The 13674-nt window shown below is 52.1% G+C and overlaps 1 protein-coding gene across 1 annotated transcript in view; it reads right to left on the reverse strand.

The window, feature by feature from the left end:
- Positions 1–82: 82 nt before the first annotated feature.
- LOC149346289 (calcium-activated chloride channel regulator 3A-1-like) overlaps positions 83–13674 on the reverse strand; it is a 297787-nt gene continuing 284195 nt past the window's right edge. The window contains exons 12-13 of the mRNA XM_089541280.1: positions 2020–2319; positions 83–594 (exon numbers count right to left, since the gene is read on the reverse strand). Coding sequence (XP_089397406.1) covers positions 83–594; positions 2020–2319 — 812 coding nt within the window. The remainder of the gene's footprint in view (positions 595–2019; positions 2320–13674) is intronic.

Below are 13674 nucleotides of genomic sequence, written 5' to 3' on the forward strand. Positions count from 1 at the left end.
CGTGGAGTGAGGTGGAAGCTAGAGGTCTCCTGGACATTTGGGAGTTAGGAGCCTTCCCAAGGCGCAAAAGATTTTTTGACATTTATTTTACAGAAAAAGTGTACAGCTCCTCCTGCTCCTTCCGGTTCAGTACCTCCAACACCGCGACCAGGATGACAGCCACCATCAGCGCTGCGATGCAAGAAAGCACAACCCAGAACAAGGGTGACGACACGAAAGATGACTTCTCACTGCTTTTTTCTGCTGCGTCCACAGCTTCCGTCGTCGTGACCTGTGTCGCAGTGGCCCTTGTCTTGGCTTTCGTGGTGGTAGCCCGAGGTTCGTAAAAGACTGAAACAACGTTCGAAATATTTGACTTCAGTCCATCGCTGTTAACAACTCTAGCTGCCAGGTGAAAGTCCCAGTTCCGGGTGCCATCTTCCTCAAGCGAGGAGAACGTGGGAGGAAGCGATAAAGTGATTATGTGCCGCTCGCCGGATGGCAGTGGGTCTAGGTTGCCCTTTACGACATCGGCTTCCGTGATCTGAGCCTGGTTTGCGAAGTCAGCGTCTAGGTCAGAGTAGTGTTTTCCGGCTCGAATGTCCAGGGAGGAAGCTGCGAAAAAGTAACGTCCTTGAAGGGGAAACAGGACACCATGCAGTGCGACATCATCATAAGCTGTGACATTGATATCCTCTGAGATAAGCGCTGTGTTTTCGTTTCCCTCGCCCAGTTTTCACAGAAGTCATGTGGCTGTTGTGCCTGTATATACTGCACGCCAGAACATTAAAAGGGTTCATTCTCGGTCAATATGCCATGAGTGTCAATCGGTCCCTCTTACATGTAGTAGTCGTGATGGGTCAAAACGTGAGTTAACTTTTTGCCAGATAGATACCCTAACGTCAACTGCATACGTATGTCGATCAAAAACAATGTGTTTGATAGCGTGCCGAATGTAGAAAGGTGTGTTTCCTCACCTTTGTAAGGTGAGTCAGATCACGCCTAAAAATGTCGCATGTTGAAACAACTGACTCGCAGAACCACGAAATGATCGTGAATTCCGAGCACGTTTAGCCAGGTACCTTTTCCAACCATACGCCTCTTCTGATGCGCGTTATTCTGATGCGAGAATTTTTGAAAGTTGTAATTCGTTCCGCTGTGCAAGAGGTTTCCCGCACCATGTATCTCACAATTTGAGGGTTCAGTTCAATTTATTTACTTTCCACCATGTATGTGCAAGATATGTAAAATTCCTGTGCACCTTTTCTTTATCCATGTGTGTTGGTTGCGCTTCTTACTGCACATAGGCTTGTTAAAGAAACGGTAATACTGCTGTCGGGGGCAGTTGCTGTCAATCTTCGATATGCTGCCTAAAACACAAGGCGCAGTACATCACAAGCCATTTCCGGCATCCCGTCACTGGAGACATATGAGCATCTTTGGTGTGCCTGCTGGCTACCACAACGGCACTGGTCTTTATTTAATAAGCTAGAAGCGAAATTTCGGATTCACCGAGATATTCGATTTAAAGTGGTAGGGGGATATGAGACAGTTCTCTGAGGAGCCCGAAGAACAACCAACCGTTCTAATAGCCTCTCTAAATGTTTCTAAAGTTCTCCACAGCGCTACTGGATAATAGTACTGTGGCGATAGCGGAAGGACAAACCGTTGTGCGTATTTCAGCCTCCGTTAAAACGCAGGGTTATATTTATCTAAAAGAACACAGTTTTATTTAGAGAACGTATTTTACGGTGCATAGCAGTCTTCAACATAATACAGCACGCGTGGAAAGAAAGCCGATTTTTATGGACTATTCATTAATGCTACTTGAGCTTAGAGCGAACACAATCACGAAAATAGAAAAAAAACGAACTTTAAAATCCTCCCTCCCTCTCTCATCTGCTGTCGCCCCGCCATCGATGTGACTGTCCCATGATTCGGTCGCTACTTGCACAGTTCTTCGTTGAGGAATACTGTGCCTAATAAATGTATCAAGCTCCCGTGACATCCACAGTACACGTCTCTTCTTAAAGTGCTTACCCGTTCCATACGTCAGGTGAGCTCCTGGCCACGTCCACGCTAGCTGCACCAGGAGAGCATTGTTCTTTCCCGGGCGCGCATCGTTCACGGCGAGGTCCCGGATGTCTTCTGGAGGTACGTGCTCTTCCCGAATATCTTTCACGACCTGGAAAGAACCTCCGGACACCACCCTCTGGAAATCGTCCACTGTCTCCGCGGTTGTGCTGGGGGAGCCGTCGGTGTCTGGGGTGCTGTCGACAACCTCGAACATATCCATCGGGTACGCGGAAGCCGGCTCGAAGCTCGCTTCCGTGGCTGTTTCTGCGTGAGTCACAGTCGGCGAGGGGCACAAGAAGAATGAGGGCAAGAATTCAGACCAGCAATGTAGTTTTCAAGCTGAGTAAAAGAAATTCGCTAAAGAAAGTGCCAAATTTGTGCGCAGCATGGAAGGTGTTTTATTTTTGCGGTATATTGAGCATCTAACGTTCCTCTAACAGTCTGATTGACATGATGGTGCCTTTCCGGTCCGAGGAATGGGTGAAAATAGATATGTTTCACCTGCTGCACCAATGCATGACTCATAAGCAGACGGTTTACAATAGGAAGATAATGGTGTGAGTGGCGGCAGACGCGGATAGCACTGATTCGGTTTTAAATGTTTAAACGCCATGAACCTTAAACTAGAAAGATGACGCTGTGAGTGGTGGCTGATGCGCACAGCCTGTCTCATGCAGCAGATCACACAGCACCGCCCGCCAACGGAGAGGAGCGTGGTGCCACTGCTACTACGCAGCATCTGAGGCTCTTTCGGACGCTTAAGCCCCACAAACCTTAAACTAGAAAGATAACGCTCTGACTGGTGGCAAGACGCGCACAGTCTGTCGCGTGCAGCTCACAGCACCGCCCGCCAACGGAAAGGAGCGTGGTTCCACTGCTATACGCAGCATCTGAGTCGATTTGTGACGTTTAAGCCCCACAAACCTTAATCTAGAAAGATAACGCTCTGAGTGGTGGCTGACGCGCACAGTCTGTCGGGTGCAACAAATCGCACAGGTCCGCCCGCCAACGGAGAGGAGCGTGGTGCCACTGCTACTACGCAGCATCTGAGGCTCTTTGGGACGCTTAAGCCCCACAAACCTTAAACTAGAAAGATAACGCTCTGACTGGTGGCGGACGCGCACAGTCTGTCGCGTGCAGCTCACAGCACCGCCCGCCAACGGAAAGGAGCGTGGTTCCACTGCTATACGCAGCATCTGAGTCGCTTTGTGACGTTTAAGCCCCACAAACCTTAATCTAGAAAGATAACGCTCTGAGTGGTGGCTGACGCGCACAGTCTGTCGGGTGCAGCAAATCGCACAGATCCGCCCGCCAACGGAGAGGAGCGTGGTGCCACTGCTACTACGCAGCATCTGAGTCGCTTTGGGATGTTTAAGCCCAACAAACCTTAAACTAGAAAGATATCGCTCAGACTGGTGGCTGACGCGCAGTCTATCGCGTGCAGCAGATCTCAGAGCACCGCCCGCCAACGGAGGGGAGCGTGGTGCCACTGCCACAAGGCAGCACCTTAGCAGCTTTGGGACGTTTAAGCCCCACAAAACTTAAACGAGAAAGATAACGCTCTGACTGGTGGCTGACGCGCACAGTCTATCGCGTGTAGCAGATCTCACAGCACCGCTCGCCAACGGAGAGGAGCGTGGTGCCACTGCTACTACGCAGCATCTGAGTCGCTTTGGGATGTTTAAGCCCAACAAACCTTAAACTAGAAAGATATCGCTCAGACTGGTGGCTGACGCGCAGTCTATCGCGTGCAGCAGATCTCAGAGCACCGCCCGCCAACGGAGGGGAGCGTGGTGCCACTGCCACAAGGCAGCACCTTAGCAGCTTTGGGACGTTTAAGCCCCACAAAACTTAAACGAGAAAGATAACGCTCTGACTGGTGGCTGACGCGCACAGTCTATCGCGTGTAGCAGATCTCAGAGCACCGCCCGCGAACGGAGGGGAGCGTGGTGCCACTGCCAAAAGGCAGCACCTTAGCAGCTTTGGGACCTTTAAGCCCCACAAAACTTAAACTAGAAAGATAACGCTCTGACTGGTGGCTGACGCCACACTCTGTCGCGTGCAGCAAATCACACAGCATCGCCCGCCAACGGAGAGGAGCGTGGTGCCACTGCTACTACGCAGCATCTGAGTCGCTTTGGGATGTTTAAGCCCCATAAACCTTAAACTAGAAAGTTAACGCTCTGACTGGTGGCTGACACGCACAGTCTGTCGCGTGCAGCAAATCACACAGCACCGCCTGCCAACGGAGAGGAGCGTGGTGCCACTGCTACTACGCAGCATCCGAGTCGCTTTTGGGCGTTTAAGCCCCAAAAACCTTAAAATAGAAAGTTAACACTCTGAGTGGTGGCTGACGCGCACAGTCTGTCGCGTGTAGCAAATCACACAGCACCGCCTGGCAACGGAGAGGAGCGTGGTGCCACTGCTACTACGCAGCATCCGAGTGGCTTTGGGATGTTTAAGCCCCACAAACCTTAAAGTAGAAAGTTAACGCTCTGAGTGGTGGCTGACGCGCTCAGTGTGTCGCGTGTAGCAAATCACACAGCACCGCCTGCCAACGGAGAGGAGCGTGGTGCCACTGCTACTACGCAGCATCCGAGTCGCTTTGGGGCGTTTAAGCCCCATAAACCTTAAACTAGAAAGTTAACGCTCTGAGTGGTGGCTGACGCGCACAGTCTGTCGCGTGCAGCAAATCACACAGCACCGCCCGCCATCGGAGAGGAGCGTGGTGCCACTGCTACTACGCAGCATCTGAGTCGCTTTGGGATGTTTAAGCCCCATAAACCTTAAACTAGAAAGTTAACGCTCTGAGTGGTGGCTGACGCGCACAGTCTGTCGCGTGCAGCAAATCACACAGCACCGCCCGCCAACGGAGAGGAGCGTGGTGCCACTGCTACTACGCAGCATCCGAGTCGCTTTGGGGCGTTTAAGCCGCACAAACCTTAAACTAGAAAGTTAACGCTCTGACTGGTGGCTGACGCGCACAGTTTGTCGCGTGCAGCAAATCACACAGCACCGCCCGCCAACGGAGAGGAGCGTGGTGCCACTGCTACTACGCAGCATCTTAGTCTCTTTGGGATGTTTAAGCCCCATAAACCTTAAACTAAAAAGTTAACGCTCTGAGTGGTGGCTCACGCGCACCGTCTGTCGCGTGCAGCAAATCACACAGCACCGCCCGCCAACGGAGAGGAGCGTGGTGCCACTGCTACTAGGCAGCATCTGAGTCGCTTTGGGATGTTTAAGCCCCATAAACCTTAAACTAGAAAGTTAACGCTCTGAGTGGTGGCTGACGCGCACAGTCTGTCGCGTGCAGCAAATCACACAGCACCGCCTGCCAACGGAGAGGAGCGTGGTGCCACTGCTACTACGCAGCATCCGAGTCGCTTTGGGGCGTTTAGGCCCCTTAAACCTTAAACTAGAAAGTTAACGCTCTGACTGGTGGCTGACGCGCACAGTCTGTCGCGTGCAGCAAATCACACAGCACCTCCCGCCAACGGAGAGGAGCGTGGTGCCAGTGCTACTACGCAGCATCTGAGTCGCTTTGGGATGTTTAAGCCCCATAAACCTTAAACTAGAAAGTAAACGCTCTGAGTGCTGGCTGACGCGCAGTCTGTCGCGTGCAGCAAATCACACAGCACCGCCCGCCAACGGAGAGGAGCGTGGTGCCACTGCTACTACGCAGCATCCGAGTCGCTTTGGGATGTTTAAGCCCCATAAACCTTAAAATAGAAAGTTAACGCTCTGAGTGGTGGCTTACGCGCACAGTCTGTCGCGTGCAGCAAATCACGCAGCACCGCCCGCCAACGGAGACGAGCGTGGTGCCACTGCTACTACGCAGCATCTGAGTCGCTTTGGGATGTTTAAGCCCCATAAACCTTAAACTAGAAAGTTAACGCTCTGAGTGGTCGCTGACGCGCACAGTCTGTCACGTGCAGCAAATCACACAGCGCCGCCCGCCAACGGAGAGGAGCGTGGTGCCACTGCTACTACGCAGCACCCGAGTCGCTTTGGGATGTTTAAGCCCCATAAACCTTAAACTAGAAAGTTAACGCTCTGAGTGGTGGCTGACGCGCACAGTCTGTCGCGTGCAGCAAATAACACAGCACCGCCCGCCAACGGAGAGGAGCGTGGTGCCACTGCTACTATGCAGCATCCGAGTCGCTTTGGGGCGTTTAAGCCCCACAAACCTTAAACTAGAAAGACAACGCTCTGACTGGTGGCTGACGCGCACAGTCTGTCGCGTGCAGCTAATCACAGAGCACCGGCCGCCAACGGAGAGGAGTGTGGTGCCACTGCCACGAGGCAGCACCTTAGTAGCTTAGGGACGTTTAAGCCGCTAGAAAGATAACGCTCTGAGTGGTACCTGACGCGGACAGTCTATCACGTGGAGCAGATCTCACAGCTTCGCCCGCCAACGGAGAGGAGCGTGGTGCCACTGCCTCGAGGCAGGACCTGTGTAACTTTGGGAAGTTTAAGCGCCAAAAACCTTAAACTATGAAGATAACGTTGTGTGTGGTGGCTGACGCGGACAGTGTATCGCGTGCAGCAGATCTCACAGAACCACCCGCCAACGGAGAGAAGCGAGGTGCTACTGCCACGAGGCAGCGCCTTAGTATCTTTCGGACGTTTAAGCCCAATAAACCTTAAACTAGAAAGATAGCGCTCTGACTGGTGGCTGACGCCACACTCTGTCGCGTGCAGCAAATCACACAGCATCGCCCGCCAACGGAGAGGAGCGTGGTGCCACTGCTACTACGCAGCATCTGAGTCGCTTTGGGATGTTTAAGCCCCACAAACCTTAAACTAGAAAGATAACGCTCTGACTGGTGGCTGACGCGCAGTCTATCGCGTGCAGCAGATCTCAGAGCACCGCCCGCGAACGGAGGGGAGCGTGGTGCCACTGCCACAAGGCAGCACCTTAGCAGCTTTGGGACGTATAAGCCCCACAAAACTTAAACTAGAAAGATAACGCTCTGACTGGTGGCTGACGCCACACTCTGTCGCGTGCAGCAAATCACACAGCATCGCCCGCCAACGGAGAGGATCGTGGTGCCACTGCTACTACGCAGCATCTGAGTCGCTTTGGGATGTTTAAGCCCCATAAACCTTAAACTAGAAAGTTAACGCTCTGACTGGTGGCTGACGCGCACAGTCTGTCGCGTGCAGCAAATCACACAGCACCGCGTGCCAACGGAGAGGAGCGTGGTGCCACTGCTACTAGGCAGCATCTGAGTCGCTTTGGGATGTTTAAGCCTCATAAAGCTTAAACTAGAAAGTTAACGCTCTGAGTGGTGGCTGACGCGCACAGTCTGTCGCGTGCAGCAAATCACACAGCACCGCCCGCCAACGGAGAGGAGCGTGGTGCCACTGCTACTACGCAGCATCTGAGTCGCTTTGGGATGTTTAAGCCCCATAAACCTTAAACTAGAAAGTTAACGCTCTGAGTGGTGGCTGACGCGCACAATCTGTCGCGTGTAGCAAATCACACAGCATCGCCCGCCAACGGAGAGGAGCGTGGTGCCACTGCTACTACGCAGCATCCGAGTCGCTTTGGAGCGTTTAAGCCCCAGAAACCTTAAACTAGAAAGTTAACGCTCTGAGTGGTGGCTGACGCGCACAGTCTGTCGCGTGCAGCAAATCACACAGCACCGCCCGCCAACGGAGAGGAGCGTGGTGCCACTGCTACTACGCAGCATCTGAGTCGCTTTGGGATGTTTAAGCCCCATAAACCTTAAACTAGAAAGTTAACGCTCTGAGTGGTGGCTGACGCGCACAGTCTGTCGCGTGCAGCAAATCACACAGCACAGCCCGCCAACGGAGAGGAGCGTGGTGCCACTGCTACTACGCAGCATCTGAGTCGCTTTGGGATGTTTAAGCCCCATAAACCTTAACCCATTAGCGCCCAGCGTACTTTTAAAAGTACAGTTAAATTTTTTATAATTTCACCATCAAAGACTGGAATTTTCTTTTCAAGTAGGGCATACTTTTGTCAACAGGGGATTGGCGAACCACCTTTAACTAATTTGGCGCACTTCCTCTGCTCAGTATGTCAGCTTTCCGTGGTGAAACTTCAGGATATTTGTTTCCCACGAACTGCACCGGTAGTTGTTTGCTTATAATTTTCTCACGGCCGCATTTATGTACATATTACGCTAGTTTCAGGTATAGAGCAGCACGAAAGATGAAAGTAAACAATGGATGCTTTGAATGCCCCGCACCTTTGGGGTTTTTTGCTCTGTGATGATTTACATACTGCTGTACTTTCTATAGTACACTGGGTCTTCCTGTGTGCAGAACGGCGCCTATTTATTCCAGTTCATAGATCTTATGGTTCCTGCCAATTTTTTGGAAAAATTACTTTGTCTGGTCAGCAAGGCCTCGGAGGCTGCTTACTTGCCGCTAGCGGTCTTGAATATGATGACGGTATGATTTTAATTGGTTGTAATGAAGTTTGGTTATAAGAACTGAAGGTTCTGCAGAGCAGCCAGTTACTGTTATGCCATTCACACCGTCTGCGGAAAGTACTTGAGTTCAGAAATGAAACATTTGGAAGCGCGTATTGTCCTGTCGTCACCTGAGGTGACCATCACCTGAAGTGACCATTAGTGACCATTTCATCTTTTTTTTGTAATTTTTTTACCTCTCAAGACATTCTTGTAACGCTCCACTGGGAGGAATTTAGGGCTAGAGGAACCGTTCGCCAAAACGGATTTAGGAAGTGTCCACTCGGGCCAAAGAAAGCGATGAAATAGAAGCAGCCATGAAACATCGATTTTTGCTTCAGTAGTATAGGTTACATGCGTTTATTGAAGTCTACGATCAACAGTATAGTAACTATGGCTTGCAACTACAACAGCAGTGAGCCCACGTGTTTTGTAGAGTGGTGGTGGTTGCCTATAGCACAAGAAAAACAGATTTTTTTAAAGCCAAGACTCCTTTCCTTTTACAACAGTGGTATGGCAGGTGTCGACCTTTCGCATCAAGCCATCTACTGCCAGTATATCAGCATCAGGGACAAAAAGTGATAGTGGTTGTTGACACCAAATCCCAACTTTGCAATTGTAAAAGCCTGAACAATCTGCCAAATTGCTAGAGACGAGCCTGCTGACTATTTTTGTTTTGGTAAGAACGTTACTCATTATAATCTACACCTTGACATGCAGTAACCAGCGGTTCGCAGACACTCTGGCTCAATCGTATCTGATGCTTCTTTGAAAAGGAGAAAGCTTTCCGTGCAAAGTAGGATAACTGCGGTGCCAGTATAGCCAGAAAATATTCATGATGGCCTGCAACAAGTGTTATATCACCCTGCGTAAAAATCGCAGACATAATAACAAAATTCACGCCACCAATAGGAATGCAGTGAAGTAGCCACACGTGCTATGGGGAAGACCCAGTGTACTATAAAAAGTACACCTGTGTAACCTCTGGAAGGAATAAAGCAATCGCGACGAAATTTCAGCAATTTCTTTTTCTTTATATGAGAGTATTATGTGCAAAAAATGAAGAAAATCCCTCTGTTAGATTTTTCTTGGTCCCTAATGGGTTAAACTAGAAAGTTAACGCTCTGAGTGGTGGCTGACGCGCAGTCTGTCGCGTGCAGCAAATCACACAGCACCGCCCGCCAACGGAGAGGAGCGTGGTGCCACTGCCACTACGCAGCATCTGAGTCGCTTTGGGATGTTTAAGCCCCATAAACCTTAAACTAGAAAGTTAACGCTCTGAGTGGTGGCTGACGCGCACAGTCTGTCGCGTGCAGCAAATCACACAGCACCGCCTGCCAACGGAGAGGATAGTGGTGCCACTGCTACTACGCAGCATCTGAGTCGCTTTGGGATGTTTAAGCCCCATAAACCTTAAACTAGAAAGTTAACGCTCTGAGTGGTGGCTGACGCGCACAGTCTGTCGCGTGCAGCAAATCACACAGCACCGCCGGCCAACGGAGAGGAGCGTGGTGCCACTGCTACTACGCAGCATCCGAGTCGCTTTGGGGCGTTTAAGCCCCATAAACCTTAAACTAGAAAGTTAACGCTCTGACTGGTGGCTGACGCGCACAGTCTGTCGCGTGCAGCAAATCACACAGCACCGCCCGCCAACGAAGAGGAGCGTGGTGCCACTGCTACTACGCAGCATCTGAGTCGCTTTGGGATGTTTAAGCCCCATAAACTTTAAACTAGAAAGTTAATGCTCTGAGTGGTGGCTGACGCGCACAGTCTGTCGCGTGCAGCAAATCACACAGCACCGCCTGCCAACGGAGAGGAGCGTGGTGCCACTGCTACTACGCAGCATCTGAGTCGCTTTGGGATGTTTAAGCCCCATAAACCTTAAACTAGAAAGTTAACGCTCTGAGTGGTGGCTGACGCGCACAGTCTGTCGCGTGTAGCAAATCACACAGCACCGCCCGCCAACGAAGAGGAGCGTGGTGCCACTGCTACTACGCAGCACCCGAGTCGCTTTGGGGCGTTTAAGCCCCACAAACCTTAAACTAGAAGGTTAACGCTCTGAGTGGTGGCTGACGCGCACAGTCTGTCGCGTGCAGCAAATCACACAGCACCGCCTGCCGACGGAGAGGAGCGTGGTGCCACTGCTACTACGCAGCATCCGAGTCGCTTTGGAGCGTTTAAGCCCCATAAACCTTAAACTAGAAAGTTAACGCTCTGACTGGTGGCTGACGCGCACAGTCTGTCGCGTGCAGCAAATAAAACAGCACCGCCCGCCAACGGAGAGGAGCGTGGTGCCACTGCTACTACGCAGCATCTGAGTCGCTTTGGGATGTTTAAGCCCCATAAACCTTAAACTAGAAAGTTAACGCTCTGAGTGGTGGCTGACGCGCACAGTCTGTCGCGTGCAGCAAATCACACAGCACAGCCCGCCAACGAAGAGGAGCGCGGTGCCACTGCTACTACGCAGCATCTGAGTCGCTTTGGGATGTTTAAGCCCCATAAACCTTAAACTAGAAAGTTAACGCTCTGAGTGGTGGCTGACGCGCAGTCTGTCGCGTGCAGCAAATCACACAGCACCGCCCGCCAACGGAGAGGAGCGTGGTGCCACTGCTACTACGCAGCATCCGAGTCGCTTTGGGATGTTTAAGCCCCATAAACCTTAAACTAGAAAGTTAACGCTCTGAGTGGTGGCTGACGCGCATAGTCTGTCGCGTGCAGCAAATCACACAGCACCGCCCGCCAACGGAGAGGAGCGTGGTGCCACTGCTACTACGCTGCATCCGAGTCGCTTTGGGGCGTTTAAGCCCCACAAACCTTAAACTAGAAAGACAACGCTCTGACTGGTGGCTGACGCGCACAGTCTGTCGCGTGCACCAAATCACAGAGCACCGGCCGCCAACGGAGAGGAGTGTGGTGCCACTGCCACGAGGCAGCACCTTAGTAGCTTAAGGACGTTTAAGCCGCTAGAAAGATAACGCTCTGAGTGGTACCTGACGCGGACAGTCTATCACGTGCAGCAGATCTCACAGCTCCGCCCGCCAATGGAGAGGAGCGTGGTGCCACTGCTTCGAGGCAGGACCTGAGTAACTTTGGGAAGTTTAAGCGCCATAAACCTTAAACTATGAAGATAACGTTGTGAGTGGTGGCTGACGCGGACAGTCTATCGCGTGCAGCAGATCTCACAGAACCACCAGCCAACGGAGAGAAGCGAGGTGCCACTGCCACGAGGCAGCGCCTTAGTAGCTTTCGTACGTTTAAGCCCAATAAACCTTAAACTAGAAAGATAGCGCTCTGACTGGTGGCTGACGCCACACTCTCGCGTGCAGCAAATCACACAGCATCGCCCGCCAACGGAGAGGAGCGTGGTGCCACTGCTACTACGCAGCATCTGAGTCGCTTTGGGATGTTTAAGCCCCACAAACCTTAAACTAGAAAGATAACGCTCTGACTGGTGGCTGACGCGCACAGTCTGTCGCGTGCAGCAAATCACACAGCACCGCCCGCCAACGGAGAGGAGCGTGGTGCCACTGCTACTACGCAGCATCCGAGTCACTTTGGGATGTTTAAGCCCCATAAACCTTAAACTAGAAAGTTAACGCTCTGAGTGGTGGCTGACGCGCACAGTCTGTCGCGTGCAGCAAATCACACAGCACCGCGTGCCAACTGAGAGGAGCGTGGTGCCACTGCTACTACGCAGCATCTGAGTCGCTTTGGGATGTTTAAGCCCCATAAACCTTAAACTAGAAAATTAACGCTCTGAGTGGTGGCTGACGCGCACAGTCTGTCGCGTGCAGCAAATCACACAGCAACGCCCGCCAACGGAGAGGAGCGTGGTGCCACTGCTACTACGCAGCATCCGAGTCGCTTTGGGGCGTTTGAGCCCCACAAACCTTAAACTAGAAAGACAACGCTCTGACTGGTGGCTGACGCGCACAGTCTGTCGCGTGCAGCAAATCACAGAGCACCGGCCGCCAACGGAGAGGAGTGTGGTGCCACTGCCACGAGGCAGCACCTTAGTAGCTTAGGGACGTTTAAGCCGCTAGAATGATAACGCTCTGAGTGGTACCTGTCACGGACAGTCTATCACGGGCAGCAGATCTCACAGCTCCGCCCGCCAATGGAGAGGAGCGTGGTGCCACTGCCTCGAGGCAGGACCTGCGTAACTTTGGGAAGTTTAAGCGCCATAAACCTTAAACTATGAAGATAACGTTGTGAGTGGTGGCCGACGCGGACAGTCTATCGCGTGCAGCAGATCTCACAGAACCACCCGCCAACGGAGAGAAGCGAGGTGCCACTGCCACGAGGCAGCGCCTTAGTAGCTTTCGGACGTTTAAGCCCAATAAACCTTAAACTAGAAAGATAGCGCTCTGACTGGTCGCTGACGCTGACGCCGGTCTTCTGGATGAAGGTCACGAGAGCCGACTTCCAGTGGAGAGGAGTCTTTTCGTCCCAAATGCTATTGTTGTATTTGAGGAGCGTTGCGTAGGCTGCGTCGGGAAGGTTAGCCAAGAGCATGACCGTAACCTTGTCGCGCCTGGGTGCAGTGCCCTACTTCATCTTGCTTAAAGCCGGCCGGAGGTCGTGGAGCTGGAACGGGGTGCCCAGCTCCGTGTCATCTTCGCCTGTATACGAGTACGCCGTTGGCCGGGGGTCCTTAGTGGTGCATAGGTATCGGTCCCTGAGAGTGTGCGCTAGCTGTGTGGTCGTTCCTGTAAAGTTGTGCAAGGCCTTATGTAAGTGGCGTTGGGTGTCTGTGCGTGTTTGTGTTTGATCGATGAGAGTGCGGAACAGGAGCCACGTGTCCACCCAGTTAGTGTCGGCTAGCTGAGTAGCATATCCTGCTGCCTGTTGTGTGAGTTCGAGGATGAGTTTCTTCAGTCGTCAGTTATGTTTCGGTTTCTTCCATTGTATGTTGAGATTGCGGCGGGCCCCACAAAGGTGGAGCAAGTGGTTGTCCACGTCCGTTTGTGTTTCTGTGAGGTGTATCTGCTTTTCGTGTTGTGTGAGTGTAGACGTGTGCAATTTGTACAAGGCGTCACATCCCTACAAGAGAAGGTTTGCGATAGGTACAGAGGTGCGGAAAGTCGTCCAGACCGGGACACGAGCTTGTGTTAGTGGGCGTTTCAGGGGCCGCATGTAAATATTTGTGTTGATATTACAGCGATCGCTCCCCAGA

The sequence above is a fragment of the Amblyomma mixtum genome, chromosome 4 (genome assembly GCF_055824585.1).
Source record: "Amblyomma mixtum isolate Tamu chromosome 4, ASM5582458v1, whole genome shotgun sequence".
NCBI classification, from domain to species: domain Eukaryota; kingdom Metazoa; phylum Arthropoda; class Arachnida; order Ixodida; family Ixodidae; genus Amblyomma; species Amblyomma mixtum.